Raw genomic sequence first — 25,850 nt, forward strand, 5'->3', positions numbered from 1 at the left:
CGCGGAAATCCCAATAAATGCTTGAATAATTAAGACAACGTGAGAGGATTTTAAATAATCTTGTTTTTTATTTGTAGAAAGTTACAGTCGATAAAAGACACCAGAGAAAAAAAATTGCCTCACTTTTGCCCAATGAACATTCCGAATTTGGCCTGGGGGAGTTGAAACCCATTGCTGTTCTGAATACTATTTTTCTTTTTTTGATGACTGGTGGGCTCCACAAACTTTGCACATAGCCAAATTCATATTTTAATACCAGCGTGCTGAATCAGCGCATAAACAAAAATCTAAAAGTCAAAGCTTTACATCGCACCCCTGCTGACATAAAAGTTCGGAAAATCTGCGCATGAAACAACTGTGTATCACTTTCAGTTTCTACACATTTCCAGGCGATTCTCAAGAAGATTAAGTAAAAACAAATGTGTACATGAAATCTGGCTGTAACTCTCTGCGGGACAACCATTCACTAATACTACTACAAAAAAGCAAAGAACATTTCCTACCACATCATATCATAAGATACATTATAAAACAGTGATGCGGAAATACGATGCTACTTGATACAGAACAAAAAGAAGGAATGAACATTGCTGGAGAATTTATAAGTGACATAAAATTTAACACTACTCGTTGGGATTCGGGTTGGCGTCAGGATACTGGGCGAGGTCAAAGGTGAGCACTTTGCTGATAACACAGTCGCCTTGCTGTGGATGGGAGGGAAAAAAAGGCAAGATATGCCACGCAACTTTAGCTTTGAACTTGCTAATCAATCAATTGAAGAATGATGTTGAAAATGCAAAACTTATTTTAACTCATTCACAGCCATTCTCAAATTTATTTGGGAATTGAAAAAATGACGTGGAGCGCCATTCCCGATTTTGTTCGGGTTTTGGTTTTTCTTGCAGAAGAGTGCCGATAAAGCACTGGTCAGATCTTTGGCAACGTTTTTTCCCTTCCACGAGGGGGCAGCATTTGCCTTTTGTACAGCTGCCCCACTTGCACACCATATTACCAGACGAGAGGGAAGATATTCTCTCTCACAGACTGTTTTTGGTTATATTAAAAAAAAATGTATACTAAAACAATGTGTGTATACTAAACTAATGTTATTCTTTGTTTATTCTTCAAATTCATTCATGTAGATTTATTGTATTTCTGTGTTCTATCTCTCCTAAAGTTCCGCACTTGTTAAGGACGTACTGTTGCTGCTGTGGTTTATGGTACAACCCGTCAAAAAGATGACCTTAAATTTTCCGTCAACTCTAAAAAAAAAACTCGTTCAATGATAGAAAATAGTTGGATTAATGTAGCCTCCACAGAAATATAAAAGATGCAAATGTTGAAACAGTCTTGTTTAACTTGGATTTTGTTTGTTGTAATAAATCCTCACAAATGATGTGAAATTTCGGGTTTGCTTAGGGCTTGGGACTGCAAATCAGTTTAATTGGTCGGGCTCGGGCTTTAATACATTTTTTACCTCTACTCCTGACCCATATAATTTAGGAATTAAAACTTCTTTTCCTGATGAAAGAAGATAGTCTAAGGTTTCTTACGCTGCATTGAATGTTTATGTCACAGGTGTCAAAGTCAAGGCCCGGTGGCCAAATCCGGCCCGGCACAATTTTTTTCGGCCCGCGAAAGAAAATCAAACTTGTGAAATTCCATGATGCTTGCTAAAATCCTAACCATCACCTTCATATTTTTGGATGTAATCCACAATAACAGTCACTTTTCTTTACTTCAGATTTGAAAACTAGTTATTCATTAATTTGACGTGCGCTCGATATGTAATATGTGGAGGGGATTAAACATTCTAATGGCTTCCCCAAATTCATAATGGCCCTTATAAGGAAACCATAACTACAATGTGGCCCGCGGCAAAAAAAAATGACTTTGACAACCCTGGTTTATGTCGTCCTAAAACTCAATATTCTTGGGTCCTGGAATTCGAGTGAAAATGACAAAAACCCTGGCACTAGAGTGGACACATTTTTGCGCATGTATGGCAGTGAATGAGTTAAGCTATTTTGACATCACTACATTATGTTAAAGAACACACAGCTACCAAAAAGCTACGCACCTCTGGAAAAACCCCGATGAGCGAGTCTGCTTTAGTGTAAAACTCCTCCTTCAGGGAGATGACGATGGCCTGGAAGTTCTGCACTGACTGGTCTTTGATGTAATTGGCCACCTTGGAAGGCAAACAAAGGATTTATTTGCAATACCGGCGATATTAACGATGCAATTCGGGCAGCAATCATTGACCGACCTTGCCAATGTTGGTGTTGTCGAGCGCGGCGTCAATCTCGTCGAGCACAAAAAAGGGGGCGGGTTTATAGCTGTGGCCAAGGGGAGAAAAGTCATCTTATGTGGCTTATGTATTTGTGCTAACAAGTGAAGGCTACCAGTCTTTATCTGACCTGTGAATAGCGAAGAGCAGCGCCAGGGCCGCCACAGTCTTCTCTCCTCCAGACAGGTTATCCATGGGACGGAACCGCTTTCCAGGAGCCACGCAGTTATAGTTGATGCCGTCCAAGTACGGCTCCTCTGGATTTTCGGGACCGAGGAAAGCCTACAAAAGCAAATTCATTTATGAATGACGGGACCCAAGTCTGGGTTTTGTCCCCTCGTGGAAGGGGAAAAACATTGCCAGAGGTTTGACCAGCGCTTTATCGGGACCCAAACATAAAAAAATAACAAATTCGGGAATGGCACTCTACATCATATTTTCAATTCCTGAATAAATTCAGCAAAGGCAGTGAATGAGTTAAGGAAGCCGCGGTGATGGCTTTTTTTATGACACATAGTTAAAATGAACAGTGGTTTGAAAAGTAAACATTGGGGTCCAGTATATTTTTTTGATACAAAACCTTGGCAGGTAAAGGAAATTACCTGAGCAAACAACCTACAATCTTATCAAATACTATTTGATAGGTTTTTTTTCAGCAGGTTGATCCAACTGGGCAGATTCATGGCATATTTGTACAGTAAACTTGTGGATAAAGAAGAATTAAACCATCCATCCATCTGCAAATTGCCAGCAGTCTGGATCGCAGAAAATATCGAGTGAGACCTTCAATTACCTGAGCGCTGCTATTGCGCGAGAGGGCCTTGTAGATTTCGTCGATGTTGGTGGCCACCGAGTCAAAGCAGGTATTGAAGCGATCAAAGCGCTCCTTCTTGATCTGCTCAAAGGCCTGTTTGGCCTTCTTGGCCCTCTTACGAGCAGCCTCAAACTCTTGAGTGCAAAAAGATGACGCCAGTCAAACGTCCATACTTGCATCTCAATAGAAATCACGTTTTTGTCCGGCAACTCACCATCGCTGGTCTCCTGGAACTTGTCCCTGACACTCTCAAGTTTCTCCATGGCCTTCATGTTGGGGGCACTGATTCGCTGCAGGATGCTCTGCTGCTCGTTCAGACGCTGCTGGAGCGTGTTTGTCTCTCCCTTGATCTCCTCCTCTGACAAGGTATCCTGAAGGAAAAAAGGATTACATACATACAAGTAAGTACATAAGATAAATGTGCATTTTTTTTAGGACTGAAGACACTATTTTTCTTCCTTCAAATGAGACGGTGAGAGTTCCGATTTTTATCCCGTGCCTCAGCATTAGTGGTGGGCCGTCGGGGCCTGCAAGACCTTCTCTGCTGGCCTAAAAATATCTGAATCAAAGATTAATCTGAATTATATTTTGTCCATGAATTCTTATTAAATAATTCTGAATTGTCTTTCAGCTTCTTTTCATTCCTTTTCCCGTTGTGCTTCCAGATGTTTGTTTTCGTTCATTCAACCAATCAAATTTCAGCCATCATTTGTTACCAGGTTCAGATATCGACCTGTATGCCTTAATAAGACCCTGAAGCATAAAGATCAGTCGGTGAAACTGTTGCTTTAACCAATCAGAGTTCAAGTTGGATAGACAAGGCCTGTTGGAAGGTGCTGGAAATGTCAGAGTTTTTGCAAATTGTGATTGGCTAGTCACATAATTGGCTAGTCACTAGCCAATCATAGTATCACTAGCCGTGAGTGATAAGAACATACTGGCCAGAGCTTGCACATGATTTGGTTGCAGATATACTGTTAAAGCCATTTCAAGGCGGACTTTTAGAGAAAGAAATGGACATCATTAAGGTTGGACAGCAAAAAGAGCAAATAATATTGCAATTGTATGAGCTTATCATGAATCTACACCTTCATAGTAAAAATTTTAACGGTTTAATGACAATATGTCTTAAGTTTCTTCAAGTCACAGGTTATTTCCTGGCTACCGGCATCTTCTAGTGGATGTGTAGTGATATCACACACCACACTCGCAGATCTGTGAATCCGACGTAGCACTATTGAAGGCCTCGGAGTGACATGCACACCCCGTCACTGCACAGCATTGATGTCCATGTCCTATGCGGTAAGGTTCATTTCAAAGTTGGACTTCTTACCGTGATGGCGGCATGTTTTAAGAAGGAAACATCTGATTTCAAAACAACGTCAAATAGGAAGCGTGGGCATGTGTGCATGAGACGCAATGGTGTGACCGCTCTTGCCTTCAGATCTTCAGACAGGTTGCTATAATCGATCTCAATGAGCGCCTCTTTAGCCAGAACGCTGCTGGAGGTCCTCTGACTGCTCGACTCCTCTGTCTGCGAGCTCCCCTGAATCGGCAAAGAGGCGGATGCAGTTTTAACCGTAAAACACATGGTCACACGCTCCGACGCTCATCCGTACCTCCCCCTGGCTGATGTCGTCCATGGTTCCTGAGCGAAGAGGCAACCTGATGTCCTGCATTTTGCAGGCCTGTAGGAGGTTGTGACGATCACTGCGCTTCTGCTCCAGTTTCGTCTCAATGGCCGTCACTTCCTTCTGGAGTTGCGTTAACTCCCTGGGAAATACCAACCAGAGCCTTTGTAGCAGGCGCCTTCAAGGGAGGGAAGGGAGACTTTGTCAGAGCACAGCGGCGGCAACTTACTTGTTAGCGCCACCCAGTTTCTTGCGGATTTCCTCCATGTCGTGGTTCTTGTCATTGACTTCAGATTTCTTGGTGAGGTGCTGGTTCTTCAGGTCTTGTAGTTGAGCCATCGTCTCATCAATGATCTTCATGTGTCTGTGCTCCTCCTGATGAGAAACAAAAGAGAACACGTGAGCGAAGAAAGCTAACTGGAGAAATGAATAACCTTCACGTCCGTACTTTTTTGAGACGTTCAATTTCAGCTTCGTCCTTCTTGACTGTCTGTTCCCACATCATGACCTTCTCCTGGTCCTCCTTCAGCTGGTTTTTCTCATAGTCCACTTGAATTCCTAGACGAGTCTTCTGGGTCTCGAACTCAAGACTGTGGAAATATTCCATGCAATGTCAGTCCTTACTGTATGTCACTCATATTACCCCACACTCCAACAAAAAGAGGGGGGGGGGGGGGTGCAGCACCTTGATATATGAATGTCCTGACTTTGGAGTTCTTTTTCATGATAGGAGCTGATATTAAGACAACTTGCGTGCTTTGACTCGGGAGCTAAAGTTTGAACTCCGAGTGCTGTATCATGGCAGTCGGCAGTTTGACATATAGTGAGCAATTATTTATCCTCTGTGAGGAACTGCACATATTACTGCGGCTGACTGAGGAGTTGTGCTCATGTGTCCCCTATGTCAGTATAATCTTGCATCTGTGGAGCCAGGGAGCACACATCAGAAATAGCAGCGCAATGTGTATTAAAATCAAGCAGAAAATGTGGTACAGACGCTCCCCAACTTACGAATGAGATACGTTCGTTCCAAACGGTCATTCGTAAGGTGAATTTGTTTGTAAGTTGCTTCAGTGCTATATTTTGTACAGAATGTATTTTTAAGGGATGTACAAGTAACCTGTATTGGTTTGTACTGAAAAAATAAACATTTAATAAATATATGCTCTATAAAGATATGTACATGTACAACTGGAGAGAATATTACATATGTTACTACAAAAAATGTTTGTATGTACCATTGTTCGTAACTCGAATGTTCGTAAGTAGGGGAGCGTCTGTAAACATTTTTATTCTTGACATTCTATTTTATTTGGACGATATGTCATGTTTTATAAAGTACCATATTACAAAGTGCTGTTTTATTTTCTTACATGGGATTGAGAAAAGAGTGTCTTGATGTTTCACGCTTGGACAGGACGAAATGAAGGAGACGGCAACTTCAGGACTCCATTGGATGAACTCACCGCTTCTTGGCGATCTCATTCTGCCGCTTCACCTTCTCCTCCTCAAACTCTCGGATGTTTCTCACACCAATCTCCTTGCAGAACTCAACAAAGACCTCATCTTCCACCTGTAAAGTATTTGAAAAATCTTTGCACCCCTACACGCAAGTGACTAATGAGACAGAGCGCATCTTTTGTGCTTGCGGCTCACCAGGTTCATGCGGTCACGGAGGTCGGTGATTTCCCGCTCGCGTGATTGGATGATCCGTTTGATGTCGTTGATGCGAGGGCCAAAGTTGGCCAATTCACTCTCCAACTTGGACTTCTCCTGCAGGGTATAAAATGCTTGAAAAAGGAGGAGGTGAGCCGAAGGGAGGGTGGCTTAAATAAGCGGTACCTGCATGTTGAGAGAGAGGTGGCGGGTTTTGGTCTGCTCCAGGTCACTCTGCGAATACTTCAGTCTCATCTGCAGTCCATGTGCCTGCGACTGCACCTGACGCAGCTCCGCCTCTTTCCTCTTGGCCTTCATTTGCTCCTATAAAGCATCAGAAATTGCTCGTTTTGCTTGTACTGATAGGGAGAGTAATAAAGTTCTCCAAAACGAAAACCAGAAGGCCGATATGATCTGCCTGCGCTTCAATTTGAACCAGGAAAAACCTTGCCGGGCAAGTGAAAATGATGGAAATAACTCAATTAGAGATGATCTAAAATGACCTTGAGCTCATCGGTAAGTTTCTCCTTCTTCTCTTTGAGCTTGTCAACCGCTTTCTCATCCCAGCGTCTGGCTTTGGCCTTCAAATCGCTGGCTCCCCCTGAGATGACGCCAGATTTCTGGAAAAGGGTTCCATCCAGGGCCACAGTCTGGATGTGCGAGGACAAAGAGAGGTTGGAGAGTTAGGGACGGAATGACCATGAACGAGACATTTTTGATTCAAAAGGACTTACACAGAGTGACCACGACGACAAACATACATGAGGCTATTGTTTCCTCAAATACCCCAGAGCTTGTGTTTTTTTTAACTCTCCTTTGTTTTGGAACCGCTCATAAGGTGTCCCGAATGTTCCGTGTAGAACAGTAAACGAATGCGGACAGTACCTTGTGCCTGTACGGGCCTCCAAAGGCAATCCTCCTGGCATCCTCCACATTATCACAGACCAGAGCATTGCCGCATGCGTACTGCAGGGCTTTCTTGATGTGAGGAGGCTCGTAACGGATCACGTCAATCACTAGCTTGGCTCCTCGCAATTCTCGAAGTTTCTCATCAGTTGGCTTAACCTGCGATTAGACAAGACAACACACAGTCAAAATAAAGTCAATAGCCAATAATAACATAAAAAAACAGTATACAGACACTCCCCACCTCAGGAATGAGATACGTTCCAAGAGGTCGTTTGTAAGGTGAATGTGTTCGTAAGTTGCTTCAGTGCTATATTTTGTATGGAATGTATGTTTAAGTCAAACACTGAAGTGTCCAAAAACTGCCACAAAATGACATCGGAACTGGGGATTTTCAGTTAGTGACGTCACGCCAGGACGTTTTGCCTTGCTCAAGAGTCAAAACAATGGGCTCATGGAGTTCAGATTCGGAGAAGATGCTTTGTTGTTACTCATGCAGTTATGCATATGATTCAAATAGTTCCGAAGAGGAAAGCATAAATGTTTGCAATCAATTAAAGAAGTCCTTCCGTATCAATTCGAGCCGTCTGGACTCCAATGTAGCGTCCCAGAAAATGCACAAGATGGCGCACAAGCTTTGTTGGAAATGGGCTGATTTGTCTGCTGGGAATTTGCGACACACAACGATTCACCATTGCGTTATTTATGTGTTTTTCCTTCTAATTTCGCCATCAACACGGATCAACACGATGTTTTCAGACCAAACAAAGTACCCTAAATGCATTGTGTGTCACTTTCTCAGTCAGTGGCGTTCCTGACGTGACGTCATGTCAGACATCGCCTCAAAAACAAGACTTCTTGAATATTCAGCGGGGGTCTTAAAACATAAAATATAGCTATATGCGGTGGAATCTTTGTAAAATACGCTCAGTAGAAGTCATTTGAAGTGATTTTACAAATTATGGACACAACTTGTCCAGAGGTGTCGGTTAAGTCAAACACTGAACGGGGCTCGTTCGTAAGATGAATTCGTTCGTAAATTGCTTCAGTGCTAAATTTTGTCTGGAATGTATGTTTAAGTCAAACACTGAACGGGGAAGTATGAAACACAGAAGCTCTAATAGTCGTAAAATAAATTCACACCTACACCACCTGTAGTACGACAACATATATCCTTGGGTCTTCAGTAAACCATTACTGAAGCTGGGCACGTAATTAGTGAATTATGTGCCGGCAGCCATTACCTTTAGTTATGCATCGCCTCCTCCTCGGAGCCTGAACTGGGAAGAGGGATTTTTTCCCCGCCCACATACTCTACACAGCCAATCGTAAACGAGCTCGGCGGATTGTGGCCTGAACTCGTTGGCAACACTTCATCTGATTTGTCAGCCTTGGTGCCCGGTCGCGTAAATATCATCATTCACCTCCAGGTAGTCAAGGGGCAAGAAGGTCTCCGGCTCTCCTCGCTGCTCCTTGATGTACTGTATACAATCTCTGCCAGTCTTCTCGGAATCAACAATGATTGCGTCCATGTTCTTTCCCAAAACTTTGGTCACGGCAATCTGATATTTCTTCTGTGTGGGCTGGCACAAGTCAATCAGGCGGCCATACTGCAGAAAGAAGAACATGTTGCCAACATCAGGCACGTGAAAGGCATTCACACGTTAGACACAACAAATTAATTACCACAGAGCCAGGGTACAGTCGTTTAATGCTCTCCATGATTTCAGCCTTCCGTTGCTGGCGACTGTTCTCCTGCCTGTCGATCCTGGCGTCGCCGAGTTGCTCCATGACCTTGGTGAAAATTACATGACATCTGAACACACAGTGACGCATGTGTGTGCGTGTGCGCACTACTGCGCCTACCTGGTTCAGCTCCATGTTGATCTCATCAATCCTCCTCTTGGCCATTTCAACTTCTTCAGTCAGTTCCTCCTCCATGCGTTTCTGCTCATCCAGAGACTGCCTGCGCAGTAACGGTGAAAAGAAATGAGGCCACCCGATTCAAAGCACTTTTCTAAGTGCGGTGTGGCTGACCTGCTGGTGGTGATGTAATCCTCTAACTTCTCAATGCGCTTCTGATTTTCCTCAATCTCTCGAATCTTCTGTTTGATTTTGGCCTGGAAAAGAGAACGATGGTCATTTATAGTTGCTTCCATTGAAATGTTGCAGACGTCCGTCCCTCCAGTTTCTTCATTACCTCTGTCTCTAAACGAGAAGGTTTCTTCAGCCGTTATCTGTACTTCCTTGAAGGTGTCGGACGTTTCGCTTCTTATCCAAGATGCTTCTTCAGTGAACTATAATATATATATATATATATATATATATATCCCTACAGACATGGCGGTGCCTATCATAGCAGTGTCCGGCACCGCCATGTCTGGACAGTAGGGATATATATATAGGGCCTATACTACCAGTAAGACTTTAGTTCACTGAAGAAGCATCTAGGATAAGAAGTGAAACGTCCGACACCTTCAAGGAAGTATAGATGACGGCTAAAGAAACCTTCTCATCGATGGACCACTCCTGAACGAACAACAACAGAGCTTACACAGACGTATTACCTCTGTCTCCACTTTCTTCCTTTCCTCTAAGTCAAGGCGGTCCTGGTCGGCTTTCTGATCTCGGTTGAACTTCTCTAACTCTTGAGCCAGGGTGGCAGCACGTTTACTGGCCTCTTCCTTCAGTCGATGGTACTGCTTGACCTATAAGTGAAACAGACATGATTATTTTGAGTCCTTTACATTGGGTCTGTCCAATTTCTAGGAATGCCTCTTCCACATTTGCTATGGTAATGGCAGAGATGTTCGCTCGGACACTGTGAACAAAGGCTAGAACACAGGAAGATTGTCTTCTACTGTCGGCAGGGGGCAGTTTTCATGAAGCCACTTCGTGTGTACTTTTTCGACCGACGCCCGACCTCTGTGCAGCATATGTCACACTGCTACAGATTGTTGCGACAGGTCGAAACGCAGCGGTGACGTCACGACCGGCAGGTAGACTAACATGGAGGCACAATAAAGACGTTGACAAAGCAAGTCTTCTCCTCTCATTCCTTCGACATAACATTGCCGACAAAAATGGACTTCTACACAGCCCCCCCCCCCCCCCTCGTTCCTCGCGCTCCCCGGTGAACCACCAGTTCCGTGGTCCCGCTGGTATGACTCTTTCACGACATATCTGAAGGCGATCGGACTAAACGAGGCAAGCGACGCACGGCTAACGGCCATGCTAGTTCGCACCTTGGGTAGTTAGGGGCAGTGTATTTTTCGTACCTATTTATTGAAGTACAGTAAAGTCTCGTTATATCGATATCGGATATATCGATAGTCCCGGTTATATCGATACTATTTCTATGCACGCACGGAGAAAATTACATGCAAACAGGGTCGGATATATCGATAGTCCCGGTTATATCGATATTTTTTCGGACTCCCTTGAATATCGATATAACGAGACTTTACTGTATATGCAAATTTAAGTGATACATTAGTAAAACACAGTCTTCTTGATTTGAATACCACACCCCTGGACGTCCCATGGTAGAAGCACCCATCCATACCATAAACCAACATCCATAAACAAACATAACATAGACCTTTTAATGGGTTGTTTTTCCATGAATTGATAGATTTGTAACCTGGCTAATGAGCTCTTCCTGTGAAGGAGTCCTAAATTCTGCCCAAGGCTAGATTTCTTATCCGAGGATGACAGTTTAAAAGACTGTGTCTGTTCACCTCAGATTGAGCCCAGATATTCTGTGCTTCCATTGTGTATTGTAGTCACACGTGATTTTGATTATCGATGAATGCCAATGCGAGACCAACATTACTTCAGTATACACTTTGGGTGGCGTGCTGTTTCATACATTTATTTTGAAAAAGATCTGTCTTGGCTAAAAACTGTAAACACTGGTTTTGTAATAGGAATATATTAATTTCAAGCTCATGGTACCTGGTTCTCCTCCAGGGTCAAATCTTGGCCCTGGCTCTGCGCCTCCTCCTCCATGCGCTCCTCAAAATCTTGCTTGGCAAGCTCCACCGCTTTCATCTCCTTGTCAAGCTCATCCATGTCCGCCTTGCGTTTCTTGTACATCTTCTGGGCATTCTGCAATGATTTCCGGGCCGCCTCAAGCTTCTTGATCTTGTGCGAGGTGTTCTCTTTTGCTTTGATGTACTGCGGCCGTTTCTGGTTTAGCTCAGAGTCCTTTTCTCTAGGAGCAGAAGTCAACCGATCAGCAAGATGAAAGCCAACCATGACCCCTACACTGAGAGAGTAAGAGCATGGTAACTCACTTGATCTCTTTCTCAATTGTCTGCTGCTCTCTCATCAGCCTCCCAAGCTCCTTTTTCTTGTCTTTCAGCTCCTCCTCCACATGGTCCATCCTCTTGCGGTCCTTGTCAATCTCCTTGTTGCGCTGACCCAGCTCTTTGTTCAGCTTCTCGATCTCAGTCTCGTTGTGGTAGAGCTTGAAGAGCTGCAACTGAACGCTGGCCCTTGCCACTTCATCCTTTAGTCGCTGGTAGCGCTCAGCCTGGATCAAACAGGGAGGGCCAAGGTAGAGTCAGTGGGTAAATTGAATGGAGTTTCAAGAAAAAAAAAACAACCTTTCTTTCATGAAGTACATTGGGATTTTTTTATCCCTCATTCAAATTAATACAACGCTTGAAGAGTATCCTATTGTTCCTAAAACGTTTTTTAAGTTGATGCTAATCAACAGATTGGTTATGTTTGCTGTTTGCATTTGAGTGAGAAGTGCATTTCATGGTACTCAAAACCATGATTTATGAATGATATCTACAACTTTTTATTTCTGTATCAAATTAATTTCAGTTTAAACCTATGGTGGGGTATTTTTCGGTCCCATAACGGCAAAAGTATCGTTGAAGACGATCAACGTGTGCATTCATAGAAAGGGGGTGTGGAAAGGTAGGCCGGCTGGGGCGCTGTTCGGTCGTGTGCTTTGGTGTTCTTCCGCCAAAGATTACTCCGCCAGCCGTGGTGAGGATTGTGTATCGCGAAAATAGTGTTTAATCCAAGGTTTAATTTTCATAAATGTAACGTTCGTAAACCGAAAAGTTCGTAAGGCAAGGTGTCCGTAAACCGAGGCCCCGTTGTATATGAATCGAGTGTACAAATACGGACTCACCTCTTCTTTTTCTTGCTTGGCCTCTTTCCGCTCGGCTGCAATGTTCTTCTTGCGATGGTAGTTGAACTGGGTGTCTTCTTCCGCCTTCACCATCTCTTTCTTCCTGCGGTCATACTCCTGGGCCAATTCCCCTGAGCGGGAGATCTCCTCAAACAGAGCTGTGCGCTCCTTTGGGTTCTTCATTGCAATAGACTCCACGGCACCCTAGAGAAATAATCATAACAAAACACTGAATGTTAACAAAAAAAAAAATCACACTAATTTATTTGAATGCTGTCTTTCTAAATGAATACCGTCCTACACACAAAGCATTTATGATACATTGGAAGGACAAATAAACATTTCTTATAGATATTCCAGCTCACCTGGAAAACCAAGAAGTTTCGAGCCTTGATGAGAATGCCAAGTTTTTCTAACTGCTCACTGTAATCCGGCAAACCAACCACTTTGTTGTTGATGCGGTATTCAGAAGAGGAACCTGACACATATTAGTCAAGCGATCAAAAAGTCAGAGATGCTGGATGATTTTAGATGGCTGCAAATTTACATCAACACGCTCAGGAAAATTCAAAAAGTAGTCTCAGACAAAAACTGAAGACCATAACAAAGCGTGACTTACAAATGAAGTTCTTACCAATGATCATCCTGGTGAAGGATCGTTCCTCTCCATTATCTTCCTGATAGACCATACTGACAAACGCTCTGTTGGCAGCTGGCTTCCCAACAGGTGCCCCATGGATCAGATCTTTCAGAGTCTTCACACGCAAGTTACTGGTCTTCTCTGCCAATACAAAGCTGATGGCATCCATGAGATTTGATTTTCCTGTAGACACGTTAAGATTGTTAGTTCTTATGCGCTTTTATCATCCAGACAACTGCACATTCGAAGCAGTTAAAGGCGAATCGTATTATTGCTCCAATGAGCAAATTGTTTCTAATTGAGTGTCTATGAAGCGTAACCGAGGTACACGCCCATGGCATGCCGACTATTGATGCAGAATATACATATTGGATGTGCGTTTTATGCAATTTCTTTGGAGGAGTTAGTTGCACCGATTGCCGGCATTTTGCATTGACAGACTTACCAGATCCATTAGGACCGATGATCGCCGTAAATTTGTGAAAGGGTCCAATGATTTGCCGTCCTTTGTATGACTTGAAGTTTTCGATCTCTATGAGTTTTAGGTAACCCATTCTAGTTGGAATTCAATCGTCAAAAGTGTTACAGCTGACGTAAAAAAATCTGGCTAATGCTAGCAATCGATTTATACTGGAAGTGCTCTCACAACAAAAGCATGAATGCAAACAAATAAACGTCCCAGCTTAGTCTGACGCCAGACCATTTCATCGTGGCGCGCATCTAGCCATTAATATTTGCATTTCAGGCATAATCTTTACCACTCGGTCACGATGCCGAGGTGACAACAATGCGCCATTTTACGACCCAACAGGAAGAGCTTTGAGCGCGAGAGCTGTAACCTCGCAGTTTCTCGCGAGAACCCAAGTGTTGCGTTTTGGCTTTATTTTTTTTCCCATACTACTGTAATGCAGATTAGGTGATAATTCTAAATCAGTAAATATTGGGAATTTTTATATTATTTAGTTTAGCACGTAACTAAAACGCTGGATAGTTATTTTTAATGGTAGCAAGATCTGAAGGCAAGCATCAGGTGTTACCATGGATACGGCGGACCTCAAACACAGCAAAATTGTGTTATGAAAGCGAATGTTTAGATTATTTTGAAACATATTTCATCGTACAGGGTAAGTGCCATTCTCAATTGATAGATTACTGAATGTGTGTTTCTTTAGAATTTGAGCAGGTGGACAATAATGGATAAACGGAGTACAGTGTGGTGTGTGATCAAATAACTACATAGGCAGTACGCTCAATACTGTACAGACAGTCCTCCCCCTTCCCTTTTGTGTGTAAGTCTTAGTAAAACTATTTAGCGCTTTTATTATTATACTGCAACATCTATCAAGTCTGATGCACCATTTGATTTTTAAGTCAGTCATGGACAATCAATCAATTTGTAATTTAAATGGATAAATGTTTGTACTATGGTTTCATATCTTAATTAACTTAATTAACCTAGAGAGACATGATAAACATTTTAAATGCAGATGAATAGTAACATCACAATGTTTCCTCCTTACAGATAAAAAAGAACATGTACAAAGTACAATTCCCGCTTGATCAATCAATTGAGACTGCTGTGGAGCGGAGACAGGCTGCAGAGACTGCGCGCAAGGCTAGAATTTTCAATACAAGGCAGCGTGTCATGGGCCTTGACCTGGATGCGCTCCACAAACAGACCCTAGAGAAAAAACACAGCAAAGAAATGGAGCGAGAAAAGGACAAAGCTTTTGGTAAAAGACACAGAATGACAGCCGAGATGACACGGAGAGTACGGTAAATGAAATACATGTACTATTTCTGTGCATCTTCGTATTGCAGACAAGCTGAGACTGAAGCATGATGAAGTGCTATTGCAAAGAGACACGGAGGAAAGGAAAGTGCGTGAAGCTTTACACGCTGGCCTGACTCAATACTGGAAGACCCAGCAGCGTGCAGAAGACTCACGTGATGCTGATCTCAAATGTCACTCGAGGGCAGTATTTGGGATGACTATTCCAGAGGCTGAGTTGGGGGCTTCCAGCATGCAGATCTTTCAGGTGGGCTATGCCTGATAAATGGAAACCAAAACATGACTTATAAAGATAAGAAAAACTTTATTTGTCTCTCAGTGGAAACAAATCCCAATTTACAGCAGCAAAATTATGAAAGGTTAAAAAAAGTACAAGATAAAAATTATATAAATATGTGGAAATATAATCTATAAATAAAGGGATATTTAAGATGGGTGTGTGGGGATGAGTCCAGATTTTCAGCAGCATTGATTCAACAGTGTGACAGCAGATGGCAGGAACGAGCGGCATTACCTCTCCTTGCAGCTGGAGTGTATCTATCAGTCTCTGGCTGAAGTCGCTGCCCTGTGCTGTCAGAGTGGCTTTTGAGAGGGTGGGAGGGTCTATCAATCATAGCTTTTAGCTTAGCTAGCATTCTCCTGTTGCCCACGCCTTTCAGAGTTTCGAAGGAGCAGCCCAGGACAGCGGTGGCTCTTCTGACCAGTCGGTCTAGTCTCTCTCTGTCCCGGATTGAGAAACTGTCTGACCAGCAGACTATGCCATCATGAATGGCTGCAACCATCAAAGAGTCATAGAAGCTCTTAAGGAGTTGCCCTTATGCAACTTTATTTGTGTTCTCCTTAGGGCGAAGATCTTGGAGCGGCACAACGGAAGATAGAACAAATGAAACAAACAGCGAGAGATCTTCTGGAACAGAGGGCCCAGCAAGAGAGAAGCTGTTTTGAGGACAAGCACCAAAGTGAATAGGAACTCAATATGCATTATTATTATTATTATTATTATTATTATTATTATTATTATTATTATTATGACAGGAGTCTATTAATACATACCATATTTTCCTGTGTATAAGACGCAACGGAATATAAGGCACACCACCAATGAATGGTGTATTTTCAAACTTTTTTCCATATATAAGGCGCACCGGACTATAAGATGCACATTGTATGATTAAAAACGTTTTCAAAATATAATATAGAAATATGTTTTCCCAATACTGTATTAGGCACACCACATTAAAAGTCGCAACAGTGGAGATTGGGGTTACCCACCACTTCTACATGGAAAATTGAGTCGGTGGCTGCTGACAGTAGTTGTGATACCTGTTGTGGCTCAATATTACTTCACACATAAAGCGCACGTGCGTATGAGGCTTAGGGGCATCTTCTGAAGAAAAGCAAGGCTTTTGGGTGCGTCTTATACACCGGAAAATCCTGTATTCATTTTAAGGTATCCACACCCTATAATGACAATAAGAGCTTTCTATTATATTCTGTCAAAACACCCACAATAATTTCAAATCTGCATAATTTCTCCTGTGCAAACAACCGCTCACTCTCACAGGCAGCTCTTGTTACAAGGACAAGTTCCATTGATGAACAATCCTCAGAGTGAGTTATTATGTATGTGATAGTGAGTGAACAGGTGTTGATTTACAACATATGTGTGTCTCAGAGATGTTGGCTGAGAAAGAATTGTTGCAACAAGACCACAGCTGGAAGAAGCTACACAATGATGAGGAACAAGGCAGAAAAGCTGCTCGAATTGCTCTTGACCACTACAATAAAGCTCTGGTACAGCGCACGCACGTTTTAAACATCACAATAAATGAATTACTACATAAAAAACAAGGCCTGACTGCATGTGGCTCCCTGCAGGCTACCGAGCAGACTGAGCGAGTGCAGGAGTCACGTCGGAGAGAGGAGAGGGAGAATCTTGCTGAAAAGTGGCACACATTGACATCCGCCATGATGACAGAGGGTTGGGAAGCTGCCGTGAGCCAGCTGCAGAAAGGGAAGCCTGCTGCGACTGACATGTGGAAGGGCATGAGCCCCGAACAGCTGAGCGCCATCTACAGGGAAAGGGGGGCACAATGTATGGAGAGACAGGTAGACGATGGTACCTTGTAAATGAGCAACAACATTTCCGAACACAGTTACTGGCTGCAGGTAGTAGATGGTCAATGAGAATGCTGTGGTTTCGTATGCTTCTTCATGTTCAGAGATGATTGGATTTGCCTTTATTAGTCCTGCAGTGGAGAAATTTACATTTCACAGCAGCAAAGTTATGAAAGCAAGAGGAAAGGAAGGAAAGGAGTAGAAAAAATATACAGAAGCTGCTGTAAAGGCAGCCACTCTCACGGCGCCATCTTGAAGTCAAAACAACAACAAAAAACTAAATAACAAATAATGTGACACAACACAAAAGACACAGACAGTCATTCAATCTTAAGCACTTTCTGCACCCTCTTTGTTGTATGAAGCAGTTCTAGATAAAAGAGGAGAGGATCAAAGCGTCCTTTTCACCAGTAGATGAGGCACATCATTGTGAAATGTGCACGTCTAGAAGCTCAATGTTGAAAGCAAACACGAAGCTGTAGCATCCATTGATTAAAAGAGACTGTCTCACATCTCCTGTCCCATGTACATCCGCTTCAATTCCAAGCCGCGACATACCAACCTAGCTCCGTGACATCTAATCAAAATTGCGCTTTCCGCCAACTGCAGCCCCAACGGGAAATGAACGGCGAAAAAACGAAAATATGTATTTAGTTTTATCGGCGAGCCATATGCAATCATCAAAAGAGCCATATATGGCTCGCGAGCCATAGGTTCCCGACCCCTGCACGAAACCCTACATTAAAGAACACTCTCCACCGACATGAAAGAATACAATCGCGAATAGAATTGCCATCCAAGAGGGAACTGATGTCAATCACCCAACAAGTAATTGACTGATTGATTGATGAAGTGGTGCCGCAAAGCAGTGATGATCTAACAGCCAATCTTTGTTATCTATCCATGATAAGAGATGGCGTGATACTGAAAAGATCCGGGAGGCAGGCTGGAATTCTCAAATCCTAAAGGCATCCAGCGAAGCCCGGCAAGAGGAAAAGAGAACTGCAGAACTCAGAAGAGCGAAGCGGATCCAGGCAGACAATTTCAACAAGCAGCTGGCCAAAGAGCAGCAAGCACAGTAAGCAGCAAACACAAAATGCAAATTGAATCTAGACTTCAGAGAAAGTTACATAATGCTAACCTTTTGTGAATTTCTGTGTGTTCAGTCAGCAGTATTTGGACAAGGAGCTTTATGCCAATAAACCCACCCGAGAATATTTCTGCCAATTTAACACCACCTCTCGCTGATGCTGACGTGTGACATATACAGACGCTCCCCAACTTACGAATATTCGAGTTACGGTAAACACGACCGTTTGACACATGAATTAGCTGTTGAGTGACATGTGTTAATTTGCAAAATATGTGTGGTGTGTGCGCGCGTTCGTGTTTAAACTGACTATAGTAACACAAAGATTTTAACAACCTCCTTTGACTTGTCAGACATGACATTTCCTTCATGGCATTGTCTCACGACACGTCTCATTGCCAGCTTTTTTTATATGACGAGAGTGGTGTTGCATCAACTCTACATGCTCACTGTGGTGCTGCATCCTTTGCATGACTGCATCAGGTTTTTAAAAAAGTATTCACTGGAGTTTATGGAAAGTTGGCATGAAACTATGCATTGGCAACGAAATGCAAAAAAACAGTTTTCCAGCAAATCTGTAAACATTACAGGCAATGCTTTTCACATTTTGTATTTTTATTTTGCCTTCTTAAATTGGTGAACAGCCAAATTTTATTTTACTGCAACCATATGGCAATAACAAAAGCAACATGACAGAGAGGAAACATGACAACTTGCTTTCAAATGATTCTCAGGACTGTTGAAGGACTGCAGAGTTTTAAAGCGGCCGTGGTTGGGTTTATTACAGCATTCTTTCAAGGGATGTATTTACATTTTAGCCCCAATAAATTCCTGTACCTTATGTAGCAAGGATATGTTGCAGGCACATTGAAGTAGAAGTCAACCCCAAACTTGTCTTGTCTATATGCCCCCACTGGTCTAAATATGACATGTCTGATACATATTGTGTTTGTGCAATATGATTTAGCAGCAAAAATTCACCCATTTTTACCCACACTGGGATGGCCATTTTGCCACCTTACGTCAACTCAAAATGACATCTGAAGCAGAGCCGTAACTGGTCTTTACCTGAGTCACTGTGATGTAATTTATAGTCGACAGCGGGTGGCAACATGGTTGCCCCCTGAGATGGACAGAAATGGGCATTTTTTTTTCTTCCTAGTGCATCCTCCATAAATGTAGTAGTCTGGCTCCATAGAATCTACGATTTTAAGAACATTTTGGGGTCGACTTTTTATTCATATCTTGTCCAAATTTTGAATTGAAGTACGCTTTTGTATGTTGAATGGCTATTGATTAGTATTTTTATGAATTATTTTAATTCGAAGCAACATAGCAGACCAATTTGAAGTTCTACACATTTATAACAATGGAAATTCGTGCATTGAGGAAAAGTTACAGTATCCATTATTGGGGATTTTTGCAAAAATGTAAAAACACCATTAAAAAAAATCCAATACAGCTTTTTCGATATTTTTTTTTTTTACACTTGACGTGCCATATCCATTTAAAAGTTCTCCAAATTATAAATAACTGTTACTCAAGTCAGGGTAAGAATATTTTTTTTACTAAAATGACGTGTTAGGACAAAAACAATACATTCTCTAAGTGTGAAGTAAATACCAGCCATGTGCCTTTGTAATTTACACATGGCCACTTATTTTACCTTTCTGCAATCTTAAACTGCATGAGTGAGTGTACAGTGTTTACGCTTAAGACTCCACCCTTTCATCTGCAAGTGCCGCTCCCCAAACAATAATATGGAGCGTGACAGTACCAAAAGAGACAAAGACAAGATACAGAAAGCAAACACAGAGGCTTTGACACAAAATGTACAATATATCTCCAATCACAACATTACACTTGATGATGGAGTTGCCTGTATGACATCAATCTGGTGCTCTATGTAAAACCCAGGAGGCACAGGAACCTGTCAGGACCAGAAGGTATAATACTGGAATATGGCTAAATAGATACATGTCGATGCAAATATATACACCAGATGCTACTCGGCGTTTTCACAGCAAGTTCCCATTTACCTGTTATTAGTGCGTTAGTGATGGCATGAAATGGTACAAAACCTGACCTCAGTGCTCTTGGCCAACATATCTCAAATCGTTGAAATATGTCACGAAAGATATGGGATAACAAACACTACCTGTCAATGAGATTAGAGACACTTGCTCAATCAAGAGGACTGGGAAGTTTTTTTCAAACGTTTTGATTACGTTATAAACGTTATGTATTATTATATTTTTACTCTGTTCCTGGTTTAGTCTGGAATATACAGTGTGAAGGAAAGGAAAGGAAAGGGGGAAGGGGATGACTCAGCTGGTTTCCTCTTGAAAGGTGTGGAAGTAATGAAGGCATTGATCGACATATTCCAATCAAGTACTTTTATGGCTGACTGATTAGAGCACTGTGCATTAGAGAGTGTTTTTCTGTCACTATTCAAATTAACATGAAATAAGGTTAAACCAAATATACATTATTATATGAATAATATGGATAGCTCATTGAAATGGTCTACTACGCTAGACAGTTATAAAAAAATCATGGACACTTAAATAGTGTGAAATATTTTTTAAGAATATAGTAAATTATGCAGATGTGGTCCCATCAGACTTCCCCTTCAGTCTGCCGCTGCTCTCTATGCAGCCCCTTTGATCATGTCTGCCGCACAACATTTTGTTTTTCAAGAGCTTTTGAGGGAAGAAATAAAGATAGATGAAAGTTAAACTGTTTTTACACTGCACTCATGAAGAAGGATCAGGTAGAGTTAAAGGATTTCTCCATGTAAGGGTTAGTTAGATTTACGTCATATTGTCCAATACTTTGGACATGCCTTTGGTCAAAACAGTCCAGTCCATCAGATGACACCACCGCCATCTGAGTTGTCAATGCATTGATTGAGCCTTAGTTATCAAACTACTCAGCAGGGAACAGGAGCGTACGGGCACGTATGTGTTGACGTGTTTTGGTCATACGGTCCTCCGCGGATACGTGGAGGTTAATCGAGGATGGTGACTTGGTTGGGCAGGCCATTGGTGGCGGAGGGAATGGAGGTGGGGTTAAGTGGGGAGTTATCTGGCACCTCTGGGCCGTCGCTGGGCCGACTGAACTGGCTGGCCAGAGACTCATCCAGGTTGATGTCGGTGGTCAACACGCTGCTTCCGTTGAAGTTCAGGTTGTCCTCGCTGCACAGCTTGCTCTCCTCGCACAGTGATGGCTGACTGGCAGTGCGCTTCTCCTCCATGTCACTGCGAGAGGGAGGAGTTTATTGAAAGGGGGAGTTGAGCCAATATGTTGATCGAAGAAAATAGCACAAGCAACATGCAGGCTGAAAAGAGCAAAGAAAATGTTGCAGAGAGGCCATTACAGTACGTATTTGGGATGGGGATGAGAAACCACAGCGTACCTTTCAAGAGATCAGCAAAGCGGGTTCAGGCATCAGGAAGGAAAGAGGACAATAATGGCAGCAGAATGGGTTAAGCAAGGTGATCGTTGCAGGGGGAATCGGGATAGTATCACAAGTCCAGAACATGACATTCCACAGACACATAGCACGACCAACCTGTACTCTCCAAAGGTCTCGTCCTTCATTGGCCGGGCTTCTGAGTCCATTGGGCCTTCTTCTTTGTCTTTCACTGAGAGGAAGACAAATGGTTGGACTTGAGTATTGGTTTGGTGCTCGTTTCTCAAAATGTATCAAGGGTCCTTTGACAGACGGGACGGTAGTGCAGAGTAAAGGCTTGTTTTTAGTCCAACTGTCACCTCAAGTTACTTGCATTTTCAGATAGCATATCTTATACATTTGGTGCCAACAATGGGGAATTTACCTGACGTAATCTACCTCTTGATAGGACCATTATCACACCACAATTAAGGACATATTCAATACAAATCATGAAGGCAATCTAACAATATTCAAATATACACATTTTGTAGCGGTTGAGAATCAATGTGTATCTCACAACATGAAAACAAAACATTTTGATAAAATACACCAGACGCATTTAAAGTGCCGATGATTAAATGTACAAAATGTGTGCAAATGCCAGCAGATAAAAATTAGGACATCATTGTCAGCCAGCTAACTAGCCAACTGAGGCAAATAAATGGAATCCATTTTTTAGGTTGTTAAATGTCAATGCTTCTGATAGTGTTGGCCCACCACTTCTGTTTCTAAGCAGTAAAAGTCAAGCTTGTGAAGACTCAACTTTGATGCAACCACCAAAATAAATTACACGAATAAAGGAGATTGACACTTACCTGAATATTTCCCCCCTTTGTTCCTGTGGACAAAGCAGAGGATGAGCAGAATGAGCAGAAGCAGCACGATGGCGCTGATCAGGCCAATGAACCATCCCTGTGTCGCAATGCCGGGCTGCATCTCAGTCACTCCTTGAAAGAAAATTGGTATTTGCGAGAGCAAGATTTGGAAAAAAACAACAACAACAAAAACGAGGGAACGCTTCAAAAGAAACGACATCCAGACAAGCCACCTCATTATAATTTCTAACAGGGTGGCATCACACCAGGGAACTGAAAAAAGGCCAACATTTAAAAGCACTTCAATGGCAAGGCGGGAACTACAAGGAGTTCTTTCTCTGTAGTATTGATTTTATCTTTAAACACAGGAAACCCAGAGGAACAGCAGATAAGATGAGATAAGACAACACTCTAATCCATTAATGCAGTACCTGTTCCCTCAGTGTCAACCTGTGTCTGAAAGAACGTAACATTGCTGTGGATGAAGTGCAGATGGTAATGAGAACCAGGTCTGAGACCCTGCAGCTGGTAGAAGGACCGGGAAGAGTCCACTTTCTCTGTTTTCTTCCATTTCTTAGAATCTGTACAGACACAAATTACTTTGAGCTCAACCTCCAGAAGGTCGTTGTTTTGAAGACACAAATTTACCCTACCATTCTCCTTGAAATATTGAATCTGGAATCCAACATTTCTGTGCCTCCTCTTGGCCAGCCAGCTTATATTAACAAAGTTCTCTCCAGGAGACACGCTGATGTTGACAGGAGGCACTGGGAAATATTCAAAAGAATTGAATTTGTGTTTGTGAGAGGCTGATGCTTGAATGCCGTGCCAGCCGAGCGAGGTCAAAGATACCTCCATCCAGAGTGGTAGCACCCTCCTTTATTATGGGTTCTCCATCTCCGGCGGCAGTGCGCCCCCTCAAGTAGAAGCGGTAATGGCTGTGGCGATCGAGGCCCTTCAGGGTGAGGTGGCTGATTGTGGGGTCATCGATTTGCACCACTTGCATTGGGCTGTCGTCACTCTCCACGACTGAGTGAGGATGAGAAGATAATTAGTCAGTGTCGTGATATCGTCAGATTCACCCTGGATGATTGCCATTTTACTCCAAATTTAGAATACCGTAAATTCCGGACTATAAACCGCTACTTTTTTCCCAAACTGTAATTTTTCTAACGGCCGCCAGGGACCGGTGGAATATATGTGCCGAGGAAGACTGCATCTTCTTGTCTTGTGCATAAATTAAATTAGCGTGAACATACCCTCATCATGGAAAATGCAAAAAGAAAGGCATATGACACAGCTTTCAAGCTAAAAGCAATCAAGCAGTCCGATAAAGAAGGAACCAGAGCTGCTGCACGTAAACTTGGCATAAACGAATCAATGGGGAGACGCTGGAAACGGCAGCGGGAAGAACTGGATAAATGTAAAAAGACGAATAAAGCTTTCCGAGGTAATAAAAGCAGGTGGCCCGAACTGGAAAACTTTCTAGAAGACTGGGTGAACACACAGAGAGTAGATGGCCGAAGTGTTTCGACTGTTTCGATTGCTAGCGTGTTGCTAGCGTGTTGCTACCATTAACTGCCCTGTCACAGGCACCGTTTGGGATGAAAGTTATATTATTATTAAAACTGTACCGTCTTTCTTTGTAAATATGTGTAACCCATGTATAATATGTATTTGCAACTGTATATTTTTGTAATGTATTTATTTTAGACACTTATTCTGATATGTTTTGCACGGGTGAATGAAAAAGGAGGGGTGGAACAAAACGTGGGGTGACGGGTTTAAGTGGGGGCCGGTAAAGGTGAGGGACAGGCAAAAAAAAGGTGAAGAGGGGGTAAAAAGTTGGTTAAAGAAAAACCTGCGGCGGTGTGTGAGAGAAGACAGAGGCACGACCAGACCCTGTGGATATTTTTTGCACGTTGGCACGGAGGAGTTTGACCTGAACTCTGCGAAAGATTAAAGTTATCGCTGACTCTGCGATAGATGAGGCGAGGCAGCGACCAGCCATATATATTTTTCCCTCCTTTACCTTTGGAAATATACACTTTTTTCCCTTGGATTACTTTCAACGGGACCCGGACTCTGCAGGCCTGCATTAAACCTTAAGTATCATTTTCCGTTCATTTTGCCGGCTGTGATTTTTGGACTGTGGACTTTAATGAAGGACATTTAGTTTCATTCGCGAGTCTTGAAGTCGGGTTTGGGTTAATTTTGTGTTACATGTTTTAATGTGGGCACATGCGGCTTATATACAGGTGTGGCTTGTGTATTTACAAAATCGGTTTTCCTCTTAAAATGTGGTGGGTGCGGTTTATAATCAGGTGCGCTAAATTACGGTATATGATTCAGGTTAGCCCAGATGTAGACCTGGCTGGGCAGGCCATTGGTGGGTCTACAGTTCTACGCTTGAGCCCATCCTTGTTTGCTCCAAAAGAAAATCATGTGTCACATATTTATATATCCCTAGGGATATATAAATAGGGCCGATACGACCAGTCAGACTTTAGTTCGCTGACGAAGCCTCTTGGATAGGAGGCAAAACGTCCGAAAGCTTCACATTTGTACAGATGACGGCTGAAGAAACCTTCTCATCGATGGAACACTCCTGTACGACTGAGAGCTTACACAGACATGTGTCACATAGGAAATGTGAATGATGCTCACTTTGTTGGTACTGTAAGTCGTAACCAATGAGAATCCCATTGGGCTGACTCGGCGGTGTCCATCGCAGCGTCATTTCCGTCTCAGAAGAACTGTCCAACACCAAAGATGTTGGTGGATGCGGAACTAGTCAAAGAACATACGAATTAGGTGATCAAATGGCCTTTTAAACTGCACACATTGCATCCAGTCATTTCCGCTTTTTTACACCACCTCCAGCTAATGACACAGGTCACCTGGTCCCCCACCATTCCAATATGGCAACACACTGTCTTACCTCCCTCCTCCGTCTCGAAGGGGACCATCTCCGATGCCGGCCCATTTCCTTTGCTGTTGAACGCGCTCACAGACAAGGCGTAGTGGGAGTACGGTTGGAGATCGCCAATCACCTTCCTCTCCTCATTTGCTCCAGTCTCCACAACAACACTGGTGACTGGCTCCCTTGCCCTTCGAGCTCTGTGGTGACCCCGGGGACCAAATCTCGTCAAGTGAATCTGGAGCCAGAAAAAAAAAGTTACACATCCTATTTTCAAGGTATCTTCATTTTCTTACTATCAGTGTGTGGCCTAAACTTCCTCTAATTTTTATTAGCTTGTGGCCTAAACTTCCTGAGCTGTCTCTGGCTTACTTTTCCAATTCCATCAATGGGGTTCCAAAGTCGGTTGCGGGAGTCCTCGAGATCTGCCTTATGGTCTCCCCAAAGTAATGCACCTCATTAAAGCTACAAGAGATCTTTTCTGTTCATTCACTACCCAAAGCTTGAAATCCGTAGGGACAACATAAGTATGGATGAAATGAAAGGTCTTGCAGTGATCAAATCGCTTT

General features: G+C 42.8%; 3 protein-coding genes across 6 annotated transcripts in view; 1 reads left to right on the top strand and 2 right to left on the bottom strand.

Annotated features, from left to right (window-relative positions):
• Nucleotides 1-48: 48 nt before the first annotated feature.
• smc1a (structural maintenance of chromosomes 1A) lies at nt 49-13,909 on the bottom strand. The gene is made up of 26 exons (XM_088993336.1): nt 13,535-13,909; nt 13,084-13,272; nt 12,815-12,927; nt 12,450-12,653; nt 11,596-11,834; nt 11,255-11,513; nt 9,865-10,005; nt 9,335-9,417; nt 9,164-9,263; nt 8,984-9,091; nt 8,722-8,907; nt 7,277-7,456; nt 6,895-7,041; nt 6,578-6,715; nt 6,392-6,508; nt 6,202-6,308; nt 5,184-5,325; nt 4,965-5,110; nt 4,724-4,877; nt 4,543-4,650; nt 3,319-3,475; nt 3,084-3,238; nt 2,421-2,572; nt 2,270-2,339; nt 2,081-2,191; nt 49-704 (listed from the first exon to the last, which is right to left on the bottom strand). The coding sequence occupies exons 1-26, from the start codon at nt 13,641-13,643 to the stop codon at nt 624-626; spliced, it is 3,696 nt and encodes a 1,231-aa protein (XP_088849462.1). The 5' UTR covers nt 13,644-13,909; the 3' UTR covers nt 49-623.
• Nucleotides 13,910-14,135: 226 nt separating this feature from the next.
• Nucleotides 14,136-19,419, top strand: ribc1 (RIB43A domain with coiled-coils 1). The gene is made up of 8 exons (XM_088993404.1): nt 14,136-14,213; nt 14,612-14,822; nt 14,911-15,128; nt 15,726-15,840; nt 16,557-16,675; nt 16,760-16,990; nt 17,911-18,077; nt 18,166-19,419. Exons 2-8 carry the CDS (start codon nt 14,624-14,626, stop codon nt 18,245-18,247), a joined length of 1,131 nt encoding a protein of 376 aa, XP_088849530.1. The 5' UTR covers nt 14,136-14,213; nt 14,612-14,623; the 3' UTR covers nt 18,248-19,419.
• A 141-nt stretch (nt 19,420-19,560) lies between these two features.
• Nucleotides 19,561-25,850, bottom strand: part of l1cama (L1 cell adhesion molecule, paralog a) — a 56,043-nt gene continuing 49,753 nt past the window's right edge. For all 4 annotated transcript variants that reach the window (XM_088993383.1, XM_088993391.1, XM_088993364.1 and 1 more), the window contains 8 exons: nt 25,303-25,519; nt 25,029-25,151; nt 23,214-23,390; nt 23,015-23,128; nt 22,793-22,942; nt 22,362-22,493; nt 21,664-21,736; nt 19,561-21,349 (listed from right to left, as the gene is read on the bottom strand). In XM_088993383.1, the coding sequence (XP_088849509.1) occupies nt 21,100-21,349; nt 21,664-21,736; nt 22,362-22,493; nt 22,793-22,942; nt 23,015-23,128; nt 23,214-23,390; nt 25,029-25,151; nt 25,303-25,519 (1,236 nt within the window). In that variant the 3' untranslated portion in view covers nt 19,561-21,099. The remainder of the gene's footprint in view (nt 21,350-21,663; nt 21,737-22,361; nt 22,494-22,792; nt 22,943-23,014; nt 23,129-23,213; nt 23,391-25,028; nt 25,152-25,302; nt 25,520-25,850) is intronic.

The sequence above is a fragment of the Hippocampus bargibanti genome, linkage group LG01, assembly GCF_051943395.1.
Source record: "Hippocampus bargibanti isolate YZ-2025 linkage group LG01, ASM5194339v1, whole genome shotgun sequence".
Classification (NCBI taxonomy): Eukaryota; Metazoa; Chordata; class Actinopteri; order Syngnathiformes; family Syngnathidae; genus Hippocampus; species Hippocampus bargibanti.